The sequence below is a fragment of a genome, unplaced genomic scaffold (assembly GCF_019419815.1).
Source record: "Pyrus x bretschneideri cultivar Hongxiangsu unplaced genomic scaffold, Pyrus_bretschneideri_v1 Contig39, whole genome shotgun sequence".
NCBI lineage: Eukaryota > Viridiplantae > Streptophyta > Magnoliopsida > Rosales > Rosaceae > Pyrus > Pyrus x bretschneideri.
In genome coordinates, this window is record NW_025999712.1 from 1,808,820 (window position 1) to 1,834,066 (window position 25,247).

Genomic DNA, 25,247 nt, shown 5'->3' on the forward strand with positions numbered 1-25,247 from the left:
AAACGACAGAATGTGGTGATTCCATTTAGAAAATGTATATCATGTTTACTGTATGTTCATAGTTTGAACCTTCGTTTATGCAATGTCGCAAGTGAACAAGATTTACCAAAATTTCCAGATTCGTACACAAAATATCCAGGCATAACAGGAAATCATAAATACCAATAATTTAATAAACAAGAAAAAATGATGAGAAAAAAGAAATACCTGTTGAGAGGAAAAAAAATTGATGGGAGATGAGATGGGTAATTGTGGGATTCGGTGAAAGTGCCACTGACAGATGCCGAAGAGGAGATTTTTAAAGAACAAGGAGATGATGAAACTTGTTCAGCAAAGTGAGTACGGAACAAGGAGATTTTTAAAGAATAAGGAGCTTTCTTCTCCAAGTTTGGCAAGGTTAAAGAAAATGCTCTTTAAGAACAGAGGTCGGGCAGAAATTTTCATGGCGACAACGGATACAGCCATGAAGGCAAGGGAAACTCTGCCCGGTGATCGTTCTAATCTGTTCCGGGTTTCAACATATGACCGCGCTGTTCGTAAAAAGTTTGAAGGGCAAAAGCAGCAATGATTAACTAGGGTTTCAAAATTTGCTGTTCCCAAGATCAAATCTTCTCACTTTGATGTACATTCCCATCATCCGATATAATTTACAGTTCCCAACATCAAATCTTTTCACTTTTATCAAACTCACATTATTCATACATTCCCATCATCTGATATAATATATTACAAACCAGATTCTGTATGCGAGCAAAAAACGCATTCAATTATCAACGAACGAGGACTCCGCCAGATCAATAGCGCGCGCAAGAGCAGCAGCTTTGTTCTCGCACTCCCTCTGCTCATCGGTTGGATCACTGTCAGCGACAATTCCTGCCCCGGCTTGGAGATGAGCGACCCACTCTCTGCGCTTGTTTGCATCCTTGTATGAATACATTGTATCATACCGAAAGCTAGTTGGGAAAACAATAGTTCTCAAAGCAAGGGCAATGTCCATGTTGCCAGAAAACGAAATTCCCCCAAAGCCACCACTGTATGGACCACGTCTAGTCACTTCTAGCTTATCGATCAGCTCCATGGCTTTCACCTGCATTGCAGTAGAGCTAAGAATGCAGAATCTCAAAAAATTAATCCTAAGCGAGTCCATATAAGATAGATTAGGAAATCATGACATCAGGTTCCATATATCAACCAATAGTGGTGTAATAAACCATTTCCTAACTAATTAGGTTAATCCTCATGGTTCGCACTCATAGGATTATACAGGTTAATTAAATCTAGGATCAATTTAGCTAATTAATAAGAAATAAAACAAGAATGCCAACAAACAAATTAAAAAGGGCTCATGAAGAAAACCTTCGGTGCTCCACTGACTGTCCCAACCGGCAACGCAGTACGCAGAACATCCCAGCTAGTTAAATCATCAAGTAACTCTCCAGTAACCTACAATTAAATTAAAGTCTCGTCCCTTAATTCAATTGGTTGTTGTGTACATACATTACACTCATGACAATAGATATAGACCCCATGAGAAAATAAATTCTGAAACTAATGTCTACAGATGCGTGGATGTGTCATCAATCGTTATAGATATTAGGTTACTTATTATGTGTATCACCGAAAGGAGATACTTACTGTTGAACTTATGTGCATGACATGGGAATAACGCTCAATGTTCATGAGCTCCTCAACCTTGACAGAACCAGGTTTTGAGACCTGCATGAACAAATTATCAATCGCATTATTATGGCCACAATATACTAAATGAAAGAAACAGATTATGATGAAATTCTTATAAATATTGTCACGTAAGCCATGAACAGACAAGGCACCAAGTGTGAACTTATTAAGCTAAAGCTGAAATATACATCAGTGAAATACTTTTTACCCGCCATGGACTGAAAATAGATACCAGGGAGAATAAAATTTAGCATATGCATGGTATTACACTTTGGAGAATAAAGTTCAACATACAGTAATAATCATACAAATACGAGAAAGGAAAGATTATAAACCTTCCCAACATCATTCCTTCCCAAGTCTACAAGCATAATATGCTCTGCACATTGCTTTTCATCATTCAAAAGCTGCTTTTCCAGCATTAAATCTTCTTTAGGTGTTTTTCCTCTTCTAACTGTCCCAGCAAGAGGCCGGTTGGTGATCGTTTTCTAATAACAAAAATAAGAAATGAAAATCTCAGCAATTTATTGCTAATGACGACTACAACACTATAGTAGGAAAACAAAAGGGACCAAAGAAAACATAAAATGTAGGACATCTTGTAGGAACCATCGTAGAGGTTTAGGAGCTAGCAACAGAATAAGATGAACACTCAGATGTTAAAATTTTTTGGACTTCCTTTACTCACCTTCTTGACACGTGTCAGAATTTCTGGACTTGAAGCAACCAGAATACAGCCTCTAGCCTGATCATGGAAGTATATACTCATATAATCTCAGAATTACAAGGTGAACAATAGATTGGAACCAATGACTCACTGAAAACGAGGCAAACCTGTAAATAAGTCATATATGGACTTGGATTAACTATCCTCAATGCTCGGTAAATTTCAAATGGGTCTGCAAATGTTCGCCTCTCAAAACGCTGGCTTAATACAATCTGAAATATGTCCCCAGCTAGAATGTGTTCTTTAGCTTCCAAAACTGCCTCCTTATATTCCTCACTTGTCAAGCTTGAGTCCTCCAATTTAGTACCAAAAAGTTGAGTGTTGAACTCTATTGAACCTGCAGGCAGCCTCGGGCTGAAATTGACAGTCGGTACATTTTTACATCAACCTTAAGTTTTTCATTTTAAAAAAAAAAAGTAATTAACAAGTATGGAGAACTAATTCCCCCAGCCCTTTCAGCCTCGAGTTAAAATTGACCTTTGAATAATTTATGATTAAAACTGGTATTAAAGAGGGAGGGATGAGTAAGAATATAGGAAGGGAATAGAAACTCAACAAAAAAATAGAAGAGAAATGTGAAAGAAAGGAGTTGATTACTCACGTGATAATGTCATGCACTTTAGATAGCAATGTTTCCAATCTATTTATTCCATCATTGAAGGCCTCGTCAACAGAAGAATATTGATCTAATTGCACCCAGTGAATTACATGTGCTTTCTATAGTAGACAAAATTGTAAAATAGAAATGGTTATAGCCACAACGGTAGCACCCTATTTGTTAAAATAAAAATTTACAACCAAAGCATGCGGTTAACTAATTCTCCTAGTTCAGTCATGGAGTAGGATGCAAATATTCTGATTCAACGTGGCGGAAAAAACAAACAAGAACTTTGAAGAAAAAGAATAAGCATAAGAGCGAGTAACTAGGAAGAAAAAAAAAACTATTTTAACAGAAAAAAAGCAGATGTCATTATGCTGACATGCATTTGAATCAAAGTGTCTCCAATTTATATATTTTTTTCACTAAAATCTAGCATGAAATCACAGTACCTTGTCCACATGATCGAACACTATTACATCGTCATAAAGACCAAGATGAACATCAGGAAGATTTCTGTCATCTGGTGGTGCACTCGGAAATGGCAGCTTTTTCTTCTCAACATAACGTACTGTATCATAAGAGAAGTAACCAACCCAGCCGCCTGATAAAGAGAATGGATGTTGTTAACCACCAACTAGTGACTTCGAAAACCTCAATTTTTTAAGACTGAATTATACAATAATACGAGGATAGATTTATGGCAATTTTGTGACAAGTCTTTTGCAAGAGTCCAGAATATCACACAATACTTAGTGTCAACACAGTACGTCTACAACCTACAAAATGTACAGGGAACTATGAGCTGTACTGATAGCCCACATTTCTACTTGCCTAGTCCAAAACTTTGAGACAAAAGGAAAAAATTAAGCAAAGCGTGGTCTTCATTTTTATAAATAACTTCACCACAACTTTACGAGTCTAAGCTTTGTTAACAAACCACAGTTAAGGAGTAAATAACTTCACCGCAACTTTACGAGTCTAAACTTTGTTAACAAACCACATTTAAGGAGAAGTGGTTTACTTTGAACTGAGAGGATTAAGATAAGAGTACTACTAAAAAAATTTAAAGCATGTTATTTGTGTACTGATCATACCACAAAATGCTTCTGGAAGTTCATCAAGAAGTTGGGGTGTCCATCCCTCCATGATTCTCTGAGGAACAGTCATTGGATCCTCCACGATCTCCTCTGTCCTACAACCTTCTCTGTGGTCCATAATGGTAACCATGTTCTCCTTAGCCACGATTTCAATGGATGGTTGGGCACCAATAAAACTGTACCGGCCCTAACAAATGATTGACACCAAAAATATGTAAGTCATTAATTATTGTCTAAAGTCAGATGCAAACAAATACAAATGATACAAGGGGCTGAGGACGCTTACAACATTGGAGTCGTTGGAACCCGGCTCAACTGACTCACACAGAAAACTTGGAGCATCTCTATCATCCTCCTTAACCAGACACCGGTAAGCAAGAACAGGAGTTAGATGATCCGAGAATATGCTCCGAGACAGAGGAATTAAATTCCCCTTCTTCGAGGCTTCTACAAACTTCTCTGATTCATCGGCTGCAGTAAAATCAATCGTACAAATCAAAACTCGCATTAGTATAACCAATTCAGTTCCTTACAAACAGACATTGCCTGACAGAATCAAATTTTGAATTCTAAAATTTGGACAGATTATAATCATATAATGACCACCACTCTCATTGTTCAGCTAATCGAACCAAAATTAGCATTTTACAATGTAAATCAAAACACAATTAACTAAAAACCCAGAAATTCATTTTCTTTATTTTTTTTTCCCAGCAAAACAATCATAGATACTCAAATGTAAATGGCTAATACTCGATTATCCACCCAAAGTTCCACATTTTCTCGGAAACCAAACACATCCCAGAAAGAAAATGTAATTTAATCAACTGCTCCAGAAGAAAAATTGAAAATTTACCCAATGAGGCAGATGAGAGGGCCGGGCATCTCAATGTGCGGACACGGGGCGTGGCGCGAAGCAGAGACAGAGAGCTGGAAACTCTGTTATGAAATTTAACGGAGACCGTTGACGGCGTCGGGAGAGTTAACGGCAGTTGACGGGAGCCAAAACGGCTAGGGTTTCCAATTTCCATGGCAGAAGAAGAAGAAAGCAGGTTGGTTTTGAGTTTGAACAGACGAAGTCGCCGTGGTGACTTCTGAGAGGCTGAGACTGGAGAAAGACTGAGCCAGACACTGCTTATTGGGCTTTGACTTTGGGCTCAAATATCCTAATAACTCAAATTAGTAAAACTATGCGTGCATTAAGAAGTTAGTATAAAATAAAAGACGAAAAAAAATAATTTAAAGATAGAAATTAAAAATGAAGAAATATTTTCGCATAAGCTTTTTTATTTTAAGAACATATTTACTTATTTATGTTCGTTGATTTTACAATTATTGGAGAGAAAATTAATATGCATAAATCACTCTTTAACATTATGTTTTCTATTCATAAAGAAAGAAATCAAATGATTCTATAATAGCATGACAGAAAATGGACTTTGTATGTGACGACCCGTCCCAATTTATTATATAATTTTCTTCCTGAGTGTGTAAAGTGACAATATTGCCCTCTTTCGTTTAGTGACATGGACGAACATATGCAGTTTTAAGTTAATTTCTCCGTTATCGTAATTAAATGGTATTTGTCGTCACGAGCACGTTGACACGAGTTAGGCCCGAATCGCAGTCATAACGAGAAAGTTACGTACGATTAAACATGTAAATGGGTAGAAATATATTTTTAAGGTTGAGTATACCTAGCCCTACCCACCAATCGTTTTAGTTTCTATATGTCCTACCCCAATCAGATATTTGGGTTAATTGTTGTTGAACCAACTAAAAACTATAACTCTCTCTCTCTCTCTCTCTTTATCTCTGCTGCCCAATCAGGCTGACCCACACATGCACACACACGTACACCTTTCTCCCTCTGTACACCCGAGACCCTCAGCTCACAAACCTATCAAACTTTCACGGATCAAGCTCGAAACTAGTGCTAGCTTACTCATCTCAACCTCACGATCTTAGTGATACCCTTAAGCTATCGAACGGACGACAGGAACTTGAGAAACCCGAAGCTCCGGCGAGTGCCTTTTTGCTTCGATATGATCCCAGTGAGATTTCAGAGATTTAAGGCTTGGAAATTTGGAGTAGTTTTGGAGTATTTTGGACATCGGAATAGGCAAATTCACAAAGTTACATAGTTGGCCGGTTTTTCCAATGATTTTTTTGACTTTTTGTAGGATTTTGGACTCTTAATAGGTACGATTGTGTTCTACTCTTTGAGACCTTCAAATCCATATAAATTTCATGGATTTTGGTTATGAAATGAAGGAGATATAAGCTTTAGAAAATTTTCTAGAAACCGACGAGTGCAGACGGCGGTGGACGGCAGAGACCTGTGGAGTGACCGGAGAAGAAGGGGAATATTCTGTTAACTTTAACGAAATATTCTAACGGCGTTAGGTAACACCGTTAGAATTTAACGAAATATTCTGCTATTTTAACATAATATTCCTAACGTCGTTAGGGTTTCCGTCCCGTGTGCCAAGCATGTGCCTGCGTGTGGCCGACACATGTGGCCGTGCCTTGGTCGGCGCATGAGGGTGTGTCCGGCATCCAAATTTTTTTCTAAAAATATGTGGGTGTTCGTGTTGTCGAGTAGATCACGTTAGTATATTCAAACACCCCATTTGAGCAATGTATGAGGAATTAATCCTAGGCTTTGTTTATGTGCTATCGAATTAACGTTAAAATAGTTATTTCACATATAGGTGAGGCGTACTCCGAGGACGAGCGTGGACAAGCGAGGTTAGGAGGCTACGATTCTGCTACTTATTAGTGAGTGTGCATTTGTTTTCTATATATATATATATATATATATGTTTTACGATTTCCAAAAACGTTTTTAAATGAATTTATGCCTTGCATGCCATGTCTATACTGCTTATTACTATATTGTTGCATTAGTATGAATTGTGAATTGTACTATTTGATGATGCGAAAGATCAAGTAAGCTTCAGGTGAGTTAGCATGTGATTGGTCTTGTTGCATTGCATATTGCTATGCATTTATGCATTTAGAGCTTATTATGCTGCATCCCGGTGTTAGTGCTCCCACCCGAGGCAAGGGCACAGGTTTCACATGATTGTTCACATCCCGCACCACACGCTCACCTTGGATCCAAGTTTTGGTGCTACCCTGTTGTACAGATCACAATAAGTAGTTCTAACTCGTAGGTGACCTGCGATCTATCGCACATCTTTACATGATTGTAGCACTTGAGCGTATTTATTTACACCTAACCTGTCGTACAGGTCACATTAGGTGACTCCGACTCGTGTGCAGACATGTTGATGAGCTACAGGTCCAGTCGTACAAGTCACGTTAGATGACGCCGACTAGCATACTATTTTATATTGGTTTCACACATGGCTTACATTTATTATTGCTGAAATATTATGACATGGCATGCTTCGATTTTCATTGCTCTTGCGTATTGGTTTTCATACCTAAGTAGTAGTATTTTCTGGAAATTATACGGGTTTTACAAAGAGGGGTTATTATGTTCATAAAGTTAAATGTGTTTTCAAACCCCTTGTTTTTGCCCACTCACCCTTCTGTTTTGTGCCCCTCCAGGTTCTAAGTAGCTGTTCATCTTTGGTGGCTCACAAGGACTACACGGCGGTTCTGATGTTTCCATAAATAAAAGTAGGGTCCTTCTACCTGTTTGTATAATTAGTACTAAGTTAGTTCAACTGCACTATCGTTTTACCTATGCTCTGATATGTGTGTATCTTTTACTTGATCACTTTTACACACTTAGGCCCCGTTTGTTTGATGGGATTAAAGAGGACTGGACTGGACTGGACTGGACTATAGTCCTTTGTTTGGGGTGCTGCAGGATATGGTTTAATGAGATTAGGTGGGATTCGCAGGGATTAAACACCTCCTTACGAGGTCTTCCCCAAGATCCCCAAAATCGGGCGGACTCGTAAGCCCAGAGAAACTGAGAAAATCGCGAGGTTCCTGCTCGTCCTCCTTACCCTCGCTCATCGTCGTCTTGCCGTCGCTCATCGTCGTCTTCCTGACCCTCATCTTTGCGTCTTCCTCACCCTCATCTGCATCTGCTCGCCCTCATCTGCATCTGCTCGCCCTCATCTGCTCCGAGCTGTCTGGTAAACTTCGAATCTTCGATTTATTTCGTCATTTGTTTTGCAGATCGTGATAATACTGAGCTTTATTTGATTTTGTTGTTTTGGGTTTGAGAAATTTTGAATCCTAGACCTCTGCACTTGAACAAATTAGGGTTTTGATTTTTAGGTCAAATTGAGATTGATTAGAGCATCTGAAATGTGATTTGGCTTCGAATTTGGTATATAATTTTGCTATATAATTTGGATTCTGCTATATAATTTTGCGATTTGGGGTTTTCTGTGATGGTAAATCTGAAATGTGATCTGGCTTCGAATTTGATGTGTAAATCTGATATATGATCTGGGTTCTAAACAAATTCGAGATTTTAATTCGAATGGGATTTTTTTGGGTTTTTCGAAAACATGATGCGATAGTGTTGCTTCGGTAAAGTAGGAAAATGTTCGTCTTCTCAGCAGATTAGTAAGTCTGCCAAAAGAATACGCATACGAGTTAGCAAGCAACATGTATAGAAAATGTTCGGTGAATAACTCATTAGGACTCCACTGTCAATACGAACTTTGAACAACTCATTCGTCTTTTACTTACGAGTAATTTCTTTATCTTTTGGTCTTATTTCTTTGTCTTTCTGCGGGATAACCGGCTCCTAGTGGAAAAACTGCACGATACTATTGGCTGTTGAATACATTTCATTTGCATTGTTTCTGAAGACACATTTTTCTGTTTGTACTGTCTTCGATTGATAATCCCGTTGTTATGGTTTAGATTGATTTATTCAAATGTTACTTGGGCTTGGATTGTTTAGACTTTGTAGTTTGCCATATGCTTTAAAATGCTCCAGCTAATTGCTTGTTAATATCGTTCGGATTTATCCCTTGTCTTGCTTTTCTTATCTTGTAGTTCCTAGTTCTTCATGAGTCACGCAGACTTAGCATCATTCGTACATTCGATGATAAGGAATCATAGCATCCATTGTAGCTTTATGAACTCAACATTACATTGAAATGACAGCATTGTTCTGCATATTGATCTTCCTAACCACAGGTGCTATTCTGAAAACGTTTGTTGTTTCTTCCCTTCTATATACACCACCATACACGCAAGGGAGTCGTTTGCCAATAGTCCGAGAACTGCATACTGACTCTTTAACCCCTCCAATATTCTATTTGACTCTTTAACCCCTCCAAGAACAGGGTCATTTCTTAGTTCCCAGTACATATTATGTTATGCATGGATGAGATTTGTCTCTGTTACTTGGCACTGTCATTTCCTTGCGGTTGAAGTTAAATTATAGACATATAAACTTTTTACAACGTTTTTAGTTGATTTATTTTCTTCTGCAATTTAGGCTTCGAATTATGTCATTGCTGTTGTTGGTCACACAATTGGTGGCATGTAAATTTCGTTTTTTGTGCAGTCAGCATAGTGTATTCAAGTTCTGAACTGTGTGAGCACTGTGCAAGCAGAGTAACATCTGTTCTTCCTGCCCTTCATCTTTTTCTGTTTAAGTGGAACAACACACCTTGTATACAAACCAAACTATTCATCTTTCTCTGTTTAAGTGAAACAACACAGCTTGTATACAAACCAAACTAACTTTATTACATCTTCTTGTCATGACCACCCACCCCGCCACCATAACCTGGGCCTGTGCCTGCCCCAATTCCGCCATCTCCTCCACTGCCATTACCAAAACACTGCACGATTGATTAGTTCAAGTGCAACTTGTCATTTCCCTACCTATTTTTCCATGATTTCTGTTTTTCTAGGTATAAGCATACCTAGAAATTTTGTACTTGTTTCAGTTTGCTTTTGATATTTGCGGTAATGTTGTTTTATCAGCTGATATAGCATAGCTGGATTATATTATTTGGTTTGTTCTTTGTGCCAGATGGAAAGCGTGCAGTAGCATAATGTCCTTAATATTTTTTTTCGTTTTTTTTTGTTTGGATAGATATGGATCGAAGGAAGCTTTTATTGATCTTATTGTTAGAGATGTCTCATTTAGAGACGATTTGCATTTGTACGATTCTTGTGTTGCTGATGCTAAGGGCAAAACAGAGACATGTTGAACGACGCACCTTGACTAACCGTTCACTTGTTAGACGAGAGATTAGTTTGTGTTATCTGAATGGTATAATAGGGAATACTGATATTGAATGTGTCAACGAATTGAGAATGGATAGAAGGACTTTTGGCATATTATGTGACTTACTTCGTCAAGATGGGAGGATAAAAACGGATGGTTTGGTCTCTGTAGAGGAGCAGGTGTGTATGACTTTACAAATACTAGCACATCATACTAAGAATCGTAGTGTTGGTGGTAGATTTTATAGGTCGGGAGAGACTATAAGTAGGTATTTCAATAGTGTATTGCAAGGAATTTTGCGATTACAAGGTATCCTACTAAAAGTCCCTCAACCTGTGCCTATTGATTCTACAGATCCTAGGTGGCGATGTTTTAAGGTATGTTGATAATTATTTTCATTTTCCCTAAGCTTTAACTCTTCATTCCCTTTGTATAAATTAACAAAAGCTTTTTTTTTTTTTTTAGAATTGCTTGGGAGCATTAGATGGAACACACATTGATGTGCATGTACCTGAAATTGACAAACCAAGATACCGAACTAGAAAGGGTCGAGTCGCAACTAATGTATTAGGTGTGTGTTCAGGAGATATGCAGTTCATATATGTGTTTCCGGGGTGGGAGGGTTCCACATCAGACTCTAGAGTGCTACATGATGCAATTACTAGGCCTAATGGTTTTAAGGTACCAACGGGTAAGATTATTAGTTAGTCTCAACTTTGTAAGTTAGGTCTAGTTTTGTTTTTGAACTACAAAATACTAATATAAGGTCTTTTTTTTTTTTATTAGGTTATTATTACCTTGTAGATGGTGGTTATACAAATGGTGAAGGATTCCTTGCACCCTATAGAGGAATACCTTATCATTTATCTGAATGGGAAGGACGAACACCTTCTAATAAGGAAGAATATTTTAACATGAAGCATTCTAAGGCAAGGAATGTAATTGAACGTTGTTTTGGCTTGCTAAAAGGAAGGTGGGGGATACTAAGGAGTCCATCTTTCTATCCGATAAGGACACAAGGTCGAATAATTACCGCTTGTTGCCTACTACACAATCTTATTAGGCAAGAGATGTCTGTAGATCCCATGGAGAATGTGCCAATAATAGAAGATGGACAAAATACAGAAGAAGGTGAATATGTTGGTAGTGTTGAAACATCTGACCAGTGGACTGCAAAGAGGAATGCCATGGCTCAGGAAATGTATAATGAGTGGAGAGCAATTAGGAACCAGCAACCGAACTAGTTATATGTGTTAATGATAAGATTTTATTTTAGTTTTCCTTTTTATCATGCATTTGTTGGATATTATTAAAATGATTGGATATTATACAAATTGATTGGATATTATGCAAATTGATTGGATATTATGCAAATTGATTGTTTGTATTGTATTTTAGTACATTCAAATATTTTTTTTTTAGGTATGGATAACCACAATAATTTGAATGCTTCTCAAGAGCCAAAAGGAAGAAGGCGTAAATGGGAAGCATTTGAGGAAGAAGTATTACTATCCGTTCTTGAGGATTTTGTTGCTCGGAAGCAACGATGTGACACAGGTGCTTTCAAACAAGGTACTTTGATTGAAATAGCGAAAGCTGTCAACGTTTTATGTCCTAATTCAAATATAAAGGCAACTCCACATATTGAGTCAAAGTTGAAGAAATGGAAAAAAACATATAGTTTGGTCTTTGACATGATAAACACAAGTGGATTTGCATGGAATGATGTCAAAAAGTGCGTTGAAGTTGACAGTGATGACGCATGGCTTTCTTATGTGCAGGTTCATATCCTATTTTATTTATACATTAGTTATATTCTTGCTACTATATTTGTTATGCATGCTAAATTTTAGTTTTGCTATGTTCATATAATCTTAGAAAAATAAAGAAGCTGATGGATGGAGAAGCAAACCTTTTCCACTGTACGATAGATTTGCATATATATTTGGAAAAGATCGGGCTACGAGTAATGTAGCCGAAACCCCTGTTGAAATGATGGAGGAACAAAGTCATGCTCAGGTTGGTGCAAGTGATATTGGAGGTGAAAATGTTGTATCTTCAATGAACCAACAAAGCCAACAAAGCACCCCATCTGAAAATAGCCAAAGAAAGAGGAAAAGAGCTATGGGAAATTCAAGTGATGGAACCGAGGCAATTATTAGTGGACTGAAAGAATTTTATGTTGAAAGTGGGAAGAGGATGCAAATGGTAACTGAAGCTTTAGTTCAAGGTACTGCAAATCATACTGACATAGCTAACGAACTTGAAGCAATGGGTCTTTCTCCTATGGATCAAATTGATGCATTGACTCTTATTTTGGAAAAACCACAAAATGTGGGAGTGTTCAGGGCAATCAATTCGGGACTCAAGAAAGTGTTCGTCCAAAGGCTTTTAAGCGACAAAGCAAGCGGATGAGTATATTATGTGGTGCCCTTAGACATGGATGTATTTTATTAATCGTACAATCTTAGGTTATGGCTTCTAACTTAGCTTTGCACTATGACGTATTTTGGCTAATGTTAACTAGGATTTTGTAAAGTATGAAGATCTACTTTGGAATGCTATACTATAGTTAACTAGCATTTTGTAAAATATCCTGGATGAAAATTTAGTGAATGATGTATTTGTCGGACTAAGAAATCCTTGGATCAAGTTATGTTGATATAAGTATTTGATGGCTAATGACGTTTAATGTGTGATAAGAAGACAAATTAAATCAACTTTTAAGGGCAAGTTGTGGATTGATTACAATAACAATTCAAGAGATTAAACTCAAGGCAATGTGCCCAAATATTTGTAGTAATTTGTAAGATTGTTACTCCCATTTCAATTTCAATGTTGCTACACCTATGCCAACCCCAATTCCAATTCCAAACCCTCTAATTTTTAGGGCGTTGGACACATGTATTGGAGCTATTAAAATAGAACAATAATGTAATCCTAGTCTAAGCAAACACAAATATGGTGAATAATCCTGTTTTCATTATCCTGCTTCTTAGTCCGACACTGCACCAAACGCTTCACTAAGTTAGTCCAGCTTAGTCTAGTCTAAGCCAGTCCAACTTAGTCCCTGCAGCTAGTCCAGTCTGAGACAGTCCGGTGCAACAAACGCACCCTTAGTATCTCTAGTTAAATAAGTTTAGTTTTGGTTTTTAATTATTCACATTTCTTTTATTAGTATCACTTCTATTATGCACTTGGCTACGTCACTCTCACGTGACGACTAGCAAATCTCGACTCCGGTCGAGGTATGTCATTGTACTTCTTTGGCAATAATTGGTATTTACTTGTTATTGTATTTACAAATTTTCTTAAATATAAAATCACGTAATTCTAATTTACCTGTTATAAAATGGGTGATCAACGAACATATAATTTAGGGTATAGTATCAATTTAATAAATATGCATGTTATAGCGTGGGTTGATTGACAAAATCATGCGATAGTGATGCCATCTCACCAAAAGATTAGTTAATTATCACATCATTTCATGTGTCTTTTCACACACATAATTGCTAGGAAATAAAGAGAATTGAATCCTTATCGTGAACGTGAGAGATCATAATGCTAGTTCTATAGTATAATAAAAAGAAATCTTTGTAACAAAAACATGAAAATAAATAAACATTATTATCTTTTCAGAAAGAAGAATGTGTTACATTCCTATGTTTATACAAAATAAGTTACATCTTTTGAATTACAAGTATAACATAAACTAATTCAACAACTTCTCTCTGTTGTTTTCTTTTGTATCATCTTTTTAAAGAACGAAACGGCGAAATTGAACTCTTGACGGAAACTGGTCTGAAATTAGATGCTTCTCGTCGCCGGAACTCTGCATTCGAACAGTAATATGAAACTATAGGAGATGACGGAAACTGGCAAGATAAATATTGATGAGTAAATGGTGAAAACTTGGCTTCCAAGGCACATTATCTGCAGGAAAGTTTTCACTGGACATAGATTTTATTTCAACTATGCAATGAAAATCTTTTTACCAGCATTGTTGCTAACCCTATGTCAACGTCTTCATTTGTATGGTTGAAGCATTCAGTTCAAAATATAAAAAACGACCCCAAGCCAACAAGTTTCCCTACTTTACGAGGGTCAAAGGAAACGTCAATCGTACGCAGCCTTACCTTTGCTTTGCAAAGAGGCTATTATATAACTCGAACCGGTGACCTTTCGGTCACAAAGGAGCAACCTTTCAGTTACGCCAAGGCTCACTCTCATGCAGTTCAAAATATGAGATGCACAATTCGTAATCAAGGCAATGAATTTCGAGAAAACTGTAAAAGGTAAGGTTTCGGACCTTGTATTTGAATTTTGAAGCAGGTGGGAAATGGGAGCCGCCGGTATCAAGCATAAGAAGAATCTGGAGTGCATATTCTTTGAATACAACTACTGAAGACAGTTCCGAAAGAAACGAATTCCCTGTTCAAACATAAAAGAGGTAAACATCAACAAGCTGAAAGAAATTACAAGATTATATCGTAAATGAAAACCGGAGTTTATAAGAGGCTTGGATATATTGTGACCTAACCTGTAGTGCAAAAGTGATGTCTGCTTCGTCTGCTGCATTCGTTGTCACTCTTTTAAGTTTTTCGTCTCGAGATTGACCACCCAACTTCAGGAGGCCCTGCACGTAGATTATGCCTCAGTAAGTAACTTGTTTCTGCTTTACCAAGTTGGTGAATTCGTATTAAAATCTAATAACGTATTGTCAGAGAACACCGATACAAGGAATGTTATATTAACAGATGTATTTGCTGACCTGGTCATTTAGCACTCTGCACATACTTGAAAATTCAAAAATTCCGACTGGTGGAATTAATGTTGATTTGCAGATGTCTATATAAGATTTATTTAGCTGCAAATATGTGAAAAGCACAGAAATCAGCAACGTAAGTTTTAAATGCCTGTGTTATCGTTTATCATCAAACAATGGAAAGGAAACATACCTGTGCTACAGTTGAATCCTTCTTTTTCCCACGGAAAAGCCTCACGGCAGAGCAAAGTATAATCTGTTGTGAAATAGGACACTTGCATTAAAATTAATGATAGGATGCCAATCTATATGTTCGTTTCATGGATCAGAACTAGAGTAACTATTTCTGAAGAATTGTATTACTCAAAAGCCTCACAGCCTACATTCAACGAGTACAAGTCACCAGAAAAAGGGCTACCTGTTGATGTTGCGGAAGACTTTGTATGGTATCCACTACTGGTGATTTGAATGTCTTTGACAAAGCAGAAGCCATATGACCAATTGTCACCTGCAACACACATAAGTGAAAATTTAGAACCTAAATAGTTAAAAATTTGAAGTATGCATTGCGAACCTTTTAGGTTTTCACAATTCAAAGTATTTACTTGAAACTTTTGGAGTTAAAGAATGAATCAAATAAAGATAATGGAATTGGAAAATTTCTGAAATCTTCTTGCACGAACAAGAGAATGAACTGAAACGAATGCATGAAATCTGTCAGTTTGGTGATTCAGATAAGTTCTTGAGGCATGTGGGGATCAAGGGTGATCGCTTACAACATCAGTCTCCTGTTTTTTCACAACAGGAGCTGGAGCAGTTGCCGTCTGCTGCTCAAAGAATGCATCCACTACTGATGATGAATTCAAGTTCTCAGCAGATTCTTTCACCTCTGCTTCCAGAATCTCAATGGCACTCCTGGAAAAAAGTTTAGGAAAAATTACGCTCATAACCCCACGCAATGCTCCTACAAATAGAATCAAAAGTCACCAGATATATAGATGCATTCTCTGACATTTATATGACTTGTAACTTGTAAGGCATTTACATTTTCTGATACATTGATGAATCTAAAGTGCTTGTTCCTTTCAATTGCACAGTCCATGTCTATTCCAATTAATCAGAATCGTCTAATTCAGACACCTTTCTTACAATTTAATAATTTATCATGCGACTCAACAAAACTAACCTGCAAATACAAAGAGCTTTCCTCATATCTCCAGATGCGGCAGCAACTTTCTGCCATTTTTCATTGTAAGTACTCAGCCTATATGCTTTTAATATAAAAATTGGTAACATCTAAATCCAATAAGGATGTTCTGGAAAATATGATAACAATAGCAAACTTACTCTTGCACAAAGTTCTAATGCTGGTGGTTGAAAGACGGTGTAAGGTAGTGTCTGTTGGACCACAGTAACTGTTAGTAGTCGGTAAATAAACCAAGACAATAAGAGAGAACAACTCGTATATGAATACTCCACAGCAAGGGAGAAAAAAAAAAATTCCTAATTCAGGCTCGTGATTAATTTATAAATGAAGGCATAAACTTACAATTAACCTCTGTTGAAGAATCCTGAGAATCTGGTCATAAGAGTATGCCCGAAAAGTAATAACCATAGGTTTGCCTAGAACATGAACATAATACGTAAGCACAATAGTTGCTAGTAAGTACTACACCCCAAATACAGTACAGCATCTCATTGAAGAAAAACGAGTTAACAAAGCTACTCAACTCACAATTTAATGACTGAAGTCTTGGAAGAAAACGACCGGCCAGGTCTATGGCATTTGCCACTCCTGCAAAAGCATAAATAGTATGAGAACTTCACATATTACTACAAATTTGTAACTGAACTTACCTTATATTAACTAGATTAGTACCTATGAGTATGCATCTCGAGAATTGGTACGTTGTGAGCATAAAAAGATCATGAAGCACCACCCGGTCTTTAGTAATTAAGAAGTCCAACTCATCAGCTATTACCAGCCTGATGGAATAGAAACTATTTTAGTATAACCACTCTTTATTACATTCTGTCAAACATTGCTCAGATCGTGTTCGAACGAGGATAAAGTACTTACGTCATCTTCCTTCTAGAATACAAAGGCTTTTGAGAGTACAAATTTTGGAGAAGCTGCAGGGATGAGGTTTTGCTTTTAACTTCCTTTGGCGTTTGGTCTTTACCAAGTATCTGCCATTGCAAACCAAATGTGAGCACATCATCTGTCATACCTTACAACCAACAACAGAAGAAGCATTCAAGTTTCGTTACCTTAGCGAAAATATCAGAAGTCTTTGTTAGAGAAGAACAATTCAAAGCCAACACATCCGGTTCCTCAAACCCAGCCTGGCAATAAGAACAATTCCCAGTGTTAATTAACACTTCGTATCTAAATAACACATTTTTCGGACATGGCACATAAAATCAAACATGTAGTATACATTTCAAAGATTCTATGATATTTGTACAATTAAGCACATAAAATCATTGAGGAGCAATTAGCTCACCTCTCCTGCCCAATCAACCAAAGCCTGCTTCACTTTCTCAATGGACAGCGATTTTCCGGTCCCCGGACACCCACAGACGTACAAACTCCCAGCCTTCTCTTGCACTATGCATTGTTTCAAGAACTCCAAAACCCTTTTCAGCTCGTCTTCCCGGCATGAAACAGTTGATGGCACGCTTGAAACATGCAATGCCTCCTTCACCTCACTGATTTGCTTGCCATCTACATATCCAACCAAAACAATTTCCCAGTTCAAACACCAAAGACACATTTTCCCATAAATTAAATTAATTTTGCTTGAAAATAGTCACCTTTCAGGTTCCATTTTGGTTTCTCAAATGATTTTTCGACTGATTTGCACAAAGTCTGGACCTTCTTTTGGGTGAAATACTTCTCAATTCCCTGAAATTATTTCCAAATTAACCAACGAGATGAAATCGATAGCTTTATCAAACTCTCAAATTACTTCGCAGTCGCAACATCAACAATAAAATCCGATCTCACATTTGCCTGAGTGTTATCGCAAGTACTGAGCCGCTTTCGAGGCGAACCCAATTTCATGGGCTTGGAGATCGGACTCGGCTTCATCGGCGACGAGTTGGATCTGAGCCTCCGCCTCGGAGGCGTGGAACCGCCGGCGGATGGGACGGCATCGGGCGTACTCTCCGATCGGGTGGCCATGATGTCTTTGTTGAGTTCGAGGCTACGTTTGGCGATGGCGGGCATTGTGTTTGGAGGGAAAGGAAAATGGCGTGCAGGCGGGCGAGGCTTCGAACACGCTGGAAGAAACGGGTGGGAGATGTTGATAAGGGTTAAATTTTTAGCGGGAAGAAAACTTGAGTTTGGCACTCTGTCGCGCGCGCGGTTGCTAAATTGGGGCGCGGGGCAAAAGGTGAGCTGAGGTTAGGGTGTTTGATTCAAATCTTCAAGAATCAAATATCTACAAATATTCTCGCACATTTATGTTGCTTTAGCGGGAAAATCTTGGATCAAGTCGATGATCACGTTGTATGTCCGACCAATCTTACGATTTTAAAAGAAAAATACTAAAGAGATTATATTGTTAAATTATATTTTGTAGATCATATAATGTGACGCTTGATGGTTAAATTTTTTTTAATAATTTAACAATAAAAAGTCAAATCATCAATCGTTGGTTTATAAAATATGATTTAAGTAGATAAGTCTTTACCATTACCCATTTGAAAACTCTTATATTTTGGTTACATTTGAGGAAAATGGTCATCGCCGAATCCTTTTTCTAGAAATCCTAAGGGATCATGTGATCGTGATCGTTCATCATACATTGTACGGTCAAAAATCATTTCAAAATTTAAAATTAAATATAAATAGTATCCAGCAAAAACTGACTACACGATGTACGATGAACGCTCACAATCACAGGATCCCTAGAATCCCAAGAAAAAATATCCGGCAAGGATTCCAATGGTACATTTGACTCAATGGTGACTTCATCATGATAAGAATTAATATTATTTTATTACAAACTACGGATATTATCTAATTAAAAAGAAAACAAAAAAACAAAATTGTCGAGACAGTTATAAACTGAAAACTACATTGTGACTAACTTCGTAATAAGAAATTCATGTGAAGTTAAACCTCTTTATCTCCAATATGATTGGAAAAAAAACCTGAATGTATTAAGTGGAGGTAATAGAATCAATGAAAGTAGAATATTCACACCCCCTTGATTACTACTCACACTCCCTTGAGCTAAGAAACCGAAATCAATGAGATCATGACCGTTATATTCTCTACTGTATCCAACGACCTAGATTACCATTATGTTTATTGTCCGACTAGGTTGAAAGTACCCGTTTTAAACCAGAAAACCCCAGCTCGATTTAAAAAACTATCAAACCAAGCAAAACCGAATGCGTTGGTCAGTGTTCATATTCAGTACATGCCTTGCTTCTCTTCTCTCCTCCCTCCAAACTCAATGCATCCACTTCATATCTCCCTCTCACATCTATGCATCTCTTCGTTTCTCATCTTTGAATCCCACATAAGGCATCGCTATCAAGAGATAGATTCGTTTGCAAATGGACGTAGAAACAATGTAGAAACACAAATTTAGGATCTTGACATCTCCTCCAGATGTTGAATTAAGTCTATAGATTATTGCTATGTCATTGTTCGACTATTGACATGCTATCGTACCCGCGGACCTTTCATTTTTCCTCCCATTGTTGAACTGTTGAGACGTATATCATAGATCGCCCTCATGGCATCAATTGATCATCACTGTCATTGTTCAACTGTTGATATATCCTTGTTTTAACATCGTTTATCGTCATTGTGTGTATTATAATAAGTCATTTCAACCCACTTGTACAGTAAAAATTCTCTTACATTCTAGACGTTCAATTTTGTCCAACTGCCCATACACATTTAGGAATCTAACCCCTTATCCAACAACTATCATTGTAAGGGCTCCCTAACTTGAGATAAAGACGCATCAAGTTTTTTTGCACCAAAATATGTGTATGATGATCTCTCATTTAATTTATTTACACATGGAATCATTTTGGACCTCACTTAGTTGTAACAAGTAAGACTGGTGAAAAATCGGTGCATCTCAAGCACTGTTTGTATTAAGGGCTGTACACTTACAAGATATATATGACAGTGACTGGTGGCCCGTGACCGGATATAAAATTGTTTAGATATGTATAAGATAATATAATGTTTGAATGAATGTATTTTAGTATCATGTACATCAATAGGGTAGGGCTCTGCAATGTGGTCCGTACTCTTCTTCAAAGGAAAAAGGGCATCTGTTTGATGAGTATGTATATGGCGGTAGAGGGTGTTAATTTCATGTCCTATTTGGATAATGGGTCCATACTATATGTAGTGACAAAATGGAGTTTCCGTTTTGTGAGTGTTAGAGAGGAAACATCTATCGTATGCAACCTTTTTCTTGATTTGCAAAGAGGTTGTTGTTTTCTCGACTCGAATCTATGATCTTCTGGTCATAAAAAAGCAACATTTTCGTTACACAAAGGCTCGCCCTAAAAAAAGATGACCCCAAACCAATAAGACTCATTGCTTTGTGAAAATTAAGAGGAACGTCGACTATCGTATCGGTCAACGATACAGTGACACCACCAAATAAATGCTTAGCATATTAGCTTAGTTTATGGGGTTAAGATTGCGCACTAATAACTGTCTTTAGTGTGTCGCGGCTCACGCCCACTCAAATCAAATCTTGTGGTGTTTGCAGCTAAGACCAAGCATTGTTATAGCATAAGCTATTCTGCCTTCGTTTGGCGAAAATTGTCAACAATTTGTCGAGAGAATCTCTCTACTGCAATCCGAAGAACTAGTGTAGAAGTGTACAAAATCTTCATCTTTTGGATAAGGATAATACTTTCCTCATTTTCGGAAAGGAGAAACGTCTTCATTCTTTAGTAACGTGGTTCGTACTCTACTTTAAAAGTAAAAAATATACATATACATATATATATATTACGAACGTAACTTTGAAAGAATTTTTTTAGAGATGATATTTGGATGCTAATAAGGATGATAACATTTTTTTTTTCTTTGAACAACCTAAGATACTCTGCACCAAATTTATCTAAGTTGTATATGGGGAGGGGAGGAAGAGGGTTTGAACCCGCCTGATGCAATGGATTGAAGATCCCGAAACCTCCAAATACAGGTCAATTGGGAAACCTCAAGAACCATCCGAAAGGACTCTGCTGAGGCACTCATGTCGAAGCACACGAATTAACCTCACAACAAGCGAGAGCCACAGCTCGTGGCTATTCCCGTATCTAATTAATGGGAGATCTCCCTTCAACTTAAAAGCCAATCACAACGCAACAAGTGACAACATCACATTAAGTGCATTCAATCTCACATTGACCTAGTCTAGAAATCATCCCCAACTTTGCCTCTTTTAAAAAGTAACTTCCACTCCCTTCAAAAGGTTAAGCATCATTACAACTTAACAGTACTATATTACCAATAAACTCATCCATGCGCCTGCCGCCTCAAACATATTTTGCTATTTTAAGCATCAAAGGCTCTTAAGCAGGTACCACACTAGTGCCCTTCGACACTTACTCTACCTTCCTTGCAGGTTGCTTCGTCCATCTATCTTTAACCTAAGTTTCCTCCACACTTTACATTGACTCAAGATCCACTTGATTTTGTGTATCAACATAGAACGTTAATTTACAGAGGCCTAATGGCTAGAAACCGAAATCATATCAACAAGTGATGAACCGAAACCATATCAACAAGTGATGAAACCTTCTTGAGCCAAATTACAGAGGCATAACAATGTGATTTACAAACTAGGGAGAGATTTTTAATTAAGGAGAAATGTTTAGCTTTCATATGTAAACACCTCCCGCACCTTCCTTGGTAATTTTCATGCATAGGGTTGTCAAGGTTGTTGTAGGCTCCGTTCATACAGTATCACCAATATATACTTTGGACAACCAAATATGCATTTGCAAGTTGAAATCCATGAACATCACAAACTAACTAGAACGATCCTATTTGCAGAAACCCTATTGGTCGTATTCGCCTTCGTGTTTAACTTTATGCACAAAAGTAGCTAGTCAGACGACCAAATTTGGATTTCATTTGAGGTAGACGATAAACCCTAGAATTCTGCATATCCAATCACAACCAAAGAAAACTAAGGCATCAAATATATAAATGATCCACAAGGCCACATTCACATCATTATCTCCTTGGGCCTTCTCATGTAAATATTTATTTATTATTTAATAAAATAATATTTTGTGATATATTTTTAGAAAAACTAATGAAAATGGTTTGAAAATTTTAAGTTTTAACTATCAGGACAAAATAAAAGGTAAAGTGAATAGTATCAGAATTGACTTTTTAGTGTAAAAATATGATTTTTTGTTAAAATGAACAGTACCGTAGACTTTTCGTTAAAACTTCTTATATTTTTTTGTATGGATTTGTATGTCTCGTTTCAATTAAAGGGCCCGATGTGGTCGGAAATCATTTCAACGATCAAACTTAAAAGTGGCCCCTGCACAGTGATACAATCCGCGAAGGCGACCACTTGCATGTCGAAAGGGCCCAGTACTAAGCCATGGCGACAACTTAGATATTTCTGCATGCACATATATGCATCATATTACCAAAATATCCTCTCCCTTCACAGAACAACCATGCACACGTAGTGCCCATAATATGATTAATTAACCAATTAAGAAATTAATCATTCCTTGTACAGATTTCAAAGATTAACCAAATGAAATGTTTATCATCCTCTCACACCTTATCAATTTACAACATTATATAACTTTTCAGGAACGATGGGGATCCACGCGTCTTTGGTAGGCTTTTCGTTTAAGTAAAAGTTTGGACTATTTATCGAATTATGTTTGTTATCCTTTGCTTGTGCTTGGCCTACGTACTATAATCTACTTTATATCGCTTTAGGCTTCTTGTTGGCTTCTTATAGGAGGACATGCGTGTTTAACTTATGGTATAATTTTACTTTATTTTGATAAATGATAGAATATTTAAACTAAATTTATTTACATCGTAAAGAGGAAGTTTTGAACTTGGTGTGCACAAAATGAAGCAAAGTAGCCAACTTAATTAAACCTAATAAAAAGGTACATGACACTTTAGTACTCGTACACTCCCCTATTAAAATGGAGACAGAATCTTGATCTTACCCTGGTACATTTTTGTTAGAACTCATCTTAGATGAAAACCCAAGTACAAAAAGAAAAAAGAAAGATGTACATGTAGCACATCCAATGATAAATGTGGTTTAATGTATTTCAATATTTTTAGAATAATCTCTCATAAATTAGGCAGAATAATGAAACTAATTCCTCAAAAACAAGATAAATTAGGCAGAATAATGAAACTAATTTCTCAAAACCTTTGCTTATAAAACATGGACATATATAGTTCTTTCATTTCAAAGGGAAAAGATAAAAAGGCATAGTCACATATAAGAAGCTTGAATATTAATAATTTCATTTTTATACAAAACGATATTCTACATTAGATATAATCAGTGACGGAGTCAACATGGGGTCTGTCCTTGACCCCAACAACTTCAAAATCCTCCATGTATATTGTTTGTATATTGTATTTGACCTCTATAAACAACTAATGCAAACTAAATTACAATTTTCTCTTCATACTTCGTATGTTTTATTCTATCATAATTTCTCCTCCTATTTTCTATTCTTGTATGAATACTTTAGTTGAAAAGCTTTGGTGGTCTTCAATATTACTCCGTAGTATTCTGCATCCACTATTGACAAACCTCTATAAATAATAGTAGTTATCGAATGTTGGCATAAACTTTAGGCATATGTTAACAAGGATTGGCAGGTGCCTACTAGGTGATTGACAAAATGGCCCTATAAATCTTTTTTGGTTGATATTATGACCCCATTATTTAAAATCATGGCTATGCCACTGGATATAACTAAACTAGTACCGTAAGGAGAGTCCAATCTTGATACAGTAAGAAAAACACAATGCTCTAACTAACTTGACTAAGAACACGTATGTAAATATTGATATTATTTTGCTTATTTTTGAAGCTTGGGCATCAGTAGTATTTTGCTTATTTGTGAAGCTTGAACGGATCGGTAGTAATGGAAATGGAAACAAAAACTATGAAAGGGAGAGATGGGACTATCGAATGCTTTTTTTGGGTGGGAGAGGTGTCGAGAGGAGTAGATGAGCAGATAAGAAGATTGCCGTGGCATTGGCGTCCACATGTCTTTGTCCAAACTATATAGAAATCCGTGTGGATTGGAATTTGAAGGTCCCTCCTTTGCGATGTTTAATTTTCCTTTGTATTTTGGCTATTCCTCGAGTCTCGACGAACCCGTTTATCTCTTCTTTAAATCTTTGTTTAGAACTTGGAAGGCCACACAAGAAACCCTAGAGATTTCTAGCATTCACCACTGTGCCTTCTGGCAACGTTTTTCATGGAACTGCATGCGCACGCGTGTTATTTACGATATCTCAATTTTCAATCAATATCCTTCCTTTGGTCCACTCCTAACTTCATGTTTGTAAAGGTTCAGTGCACTTGTAAGCATTCGATTGGTTCACATACAAACAATCTTTTCCTTTTCTTTTCTTCAAGAAAATAAAAACGATAACGTTCCAAAAACAAAAGCAATTTGCTTACAAACGCGTACACTGTTTACAGTTACCGATTAGTATTCTGCAGTTTTGTTTATAATATCACCGTTCATCTCAGTGCAAAAACTTATAATGCAACTAAAGACCTATTACTTAACTATTGGAAGATGGCAAAGTGGAGGTGCCGGGATTAAATGTTCCCTCTCCAAATGACAAAGAAAGTACATATATATATATATGTGTGTGTGTGTGTGTGTGTGTGTGTGTGTGTGTGTAACTGAGGAACGTAGGTGTCAATGCACTTAACTAAAGTAGGTTGTCTAATTTATTGTTTATCGTTTAGATTATATCACAAGTGGTATGAATTCTGCAATTTGGATTTATTATATATACGTCTCAAGTACTTTTTGTTTGAGAATAGGAATTCCATATCGATCATATTACAAAATAATATACAATTAATATATAGAAGTTTCCACTCGTAATATCATTGGAATCTTTCGTGATAAAACCTAATGCCTGATAATAGGTGGTTAAG

The 25,247-nt window shown here is 36.9% G+C and overlaps 4 protein-coding genes and 1 long non-coding RNA gene across 8 annotated transcripts; 3 read left to right on the top strand and 2 right to left on the bottom strand.

The window, feature by feature from the left end:
* Window positions 1-565: 565 nt before the first annotated feature.
* Window positions 566-5,239, bottom strand: LOC103960774 (anthranilate synthase alpha subunit 2, chloroplastic). Of its 4 annotated transcripts, XM_048564669.1 has the most exons (11): window positions 4,962-5,238; window positions 4,392-4,576; window positions 4,103-4,292; window positions 3,458-3,609; window positions 3,009-3,124; window positions 2,515-2,761; window positions 2,369-2,425; window positions 2,016-2,168; window positions 1,636-1,716; window positions 1,357-1,443; window positions 566-1,087 (listed from the first exon to the last, which is right to left on the bottom strand). In XM_048564669.1, the coding sequence occupies exons 1-11, from the start codon at window positions 5,134-5,136 to the stop codon at window positions 764-766; spliced, it is 1,767 nt and encodes a 588-aa protein (XP_048420626.1). In that variant the 5' UTR covers window positions 5,137-5,238; the 3' UTR covers window positions 566-763. The 4 variants fall into 4 exon arrangements, with proteins under 4 accessions (XP_048420626.1, XP_048420628.1, XP_048420627.1 ...); XM_048564671.1 differs by lacking the exon at window positions 2,016-2,168 and having other exon boundaries at window positions 4,962-5,239; XM_048564670.1 differs by lacking the exon at window positions 1,636-1,716 and having other exon boundaries at window positions 4,962-5,239.
* A 1,047-nt stretch (window positions 5,240-6,286) lies between these two features.
* On the top strand, window positions 6,287-7,865 carry LOC125468620. The gene is made up of 3 exons (XR_007251011.1): window positions 6,287-6,307; window positions 6,820-6,886; window positions 7,685-7,865. It is a non-coding gene; the product is annotated as an uncharacterized LOC125468620 (long non-coding RNA).
* Window positions 7,866-10,355: 2,490 nt separating this feature from the next.
* Window positions 10,356-11,861, top strand: LOC125468618 (protein ANTAGONIST OF LIKE HETEROCHROMATIN PROTEIN 1-like). Its single transcript, XM_048564677.1, has 3 exons — window positions 10,356-10,666; window positions 10,755-10,980; window positions 11,076-11,861. The coding sequence occupies exons 1-3, from the start codon at window positions 10,379-10,381 to the stop codon at window positions 11,531-11,533; spliced, it is 972 nt and encodes a 323-aa protein (XP_048420634.1). The 5' UTR covers window positions 10,356-10,378; the 3' UTR covers window positions 11,534-11,861.
* Window positions 11,714-12,704, top strand: LOC103939186. The gene is made up of 2 exons (XM_018645454.2): window positions 11,714-12,070; window positions 12,168-12,704. Exons 1-2 carry the CDS (start codon window positions 11,714-11,716, stop codon window positions 12,702-12,704), a joined length of 894 nt encoding a protein of 297 aa, XP_018500970.2.
* Window positions 12,705-14,164: 1,460 nt separating this feature from the next.
* Window positions 14,165-18,566, bottom strand: LOC103960767 (cell division control protein 6 homolog B-like). The gene is made up of 16 exons (XM_009373250.3): window positions 18,068-18,566; window positions 17,875-17,965; window positions 17,565-17,785; window positions 17,329-17,403; window positions 17,138-17,247; window positions 16,937-17,043; window positions 16,793-16,852; window positions 16,607-16,680; window positions 16,405-16,455; window positions 16,244-16,293; window positions 15,834-15,972; window positions 15,476-15,565; window positions 15,251-15,313; window positions 15,064-15,159; window positions 14,833-14,928; window positions 14,165-14,723 (listed from the first exon to the last, which is right to left on the bottom strand). The coding sequence occupies exons 1-16, from the start codon at window positions 18,287-18,289 to the stop codon at window positions 14,691-14,693; spliced, it is 1,578 nt and encodes a 525-aa protein (XP_009371525.2). The 5' UTR covers window positions 18,290-18,566; the 3' UTR covers window positions 14,165-14,690.
* Window positions 18,567-25,247: the final 6,681 nt, after the last annotated feature.

Coding starts and splice junctions, on each gene's coding strand:
- LOC103960774 (XM_048564669.1), bottom strand. CDS start 5,136: ATGGAAATTGGAAACCCTAGCCGTTTTGGCTCCCGTCAACTGCCGTTA. Junction 4,293..4,391: donor GTTCCAACGACTCCAATGTT/GTAAGCGTCCTC, acceptor ATCATTTGTTAG/GGCCGGTACAGTTTTATTGG. Junction 2,426..2,514: donor CATATATGACTTATTTACAG/GTTTGCCTCGTT, acceptor TTCCATGATCAG/GCTAGAGGCTGTATTCTGGT.
- LOC125468618 (XM_048564677.1), top strand. CDS start 10,379: ATGGATAGAAGGACTTTTGGCATATTATGTGACTTACTTCGTCAAGAT. Junction 10,667..10,754: donor CTAGGTGGCGATGTTTTAAG/GTATGTTGATAA, acceptor TTTTTTTTTTAG/AATTGCTTGGGAGCATTAGA. Junction 10,981..11,075: donor TGGTTTTAAGGTACCAACGG/GTAAGATTATTA, acceptor TTTTTTTATTAG/GTTATTATTACCTTGTAGAT.
- LOC103939186 (XM_018645454.2), top strand. CDS start 11,714: ATGGATAACCACAATAATTTGAATGCTTCTCAAGAGCCAAAAGGAAGA. Junction 12,071..12,167: donor CATGGCTTTCTTATGTGCAG/GTTCATATCCTA, acceptor ATATAATCTTAG/AAAAATAAAGAAGCTGATGG.
- LOC103960767 (XM_009373250.3), bottom strand. CDS start 18,289: ATGCCCGCCATCGCCAAACGTAGCCTCGAACTCAACAAAGACATCATG. Junction 17,404..17,564: donor TGGTTGATTGGGCAGGAGAG/GTGAGCTAATTG, acceptor TCTTATTGCCAG/GCTGGGTTTGAGGAACCGGA. Junction 17,044..17,137: donor TATTCTAGAAGGAAGATGAC/GTAAGTACTTTA, acceptor CTATTCCATCAG/GCTGGTAATAGCTGATGAGT.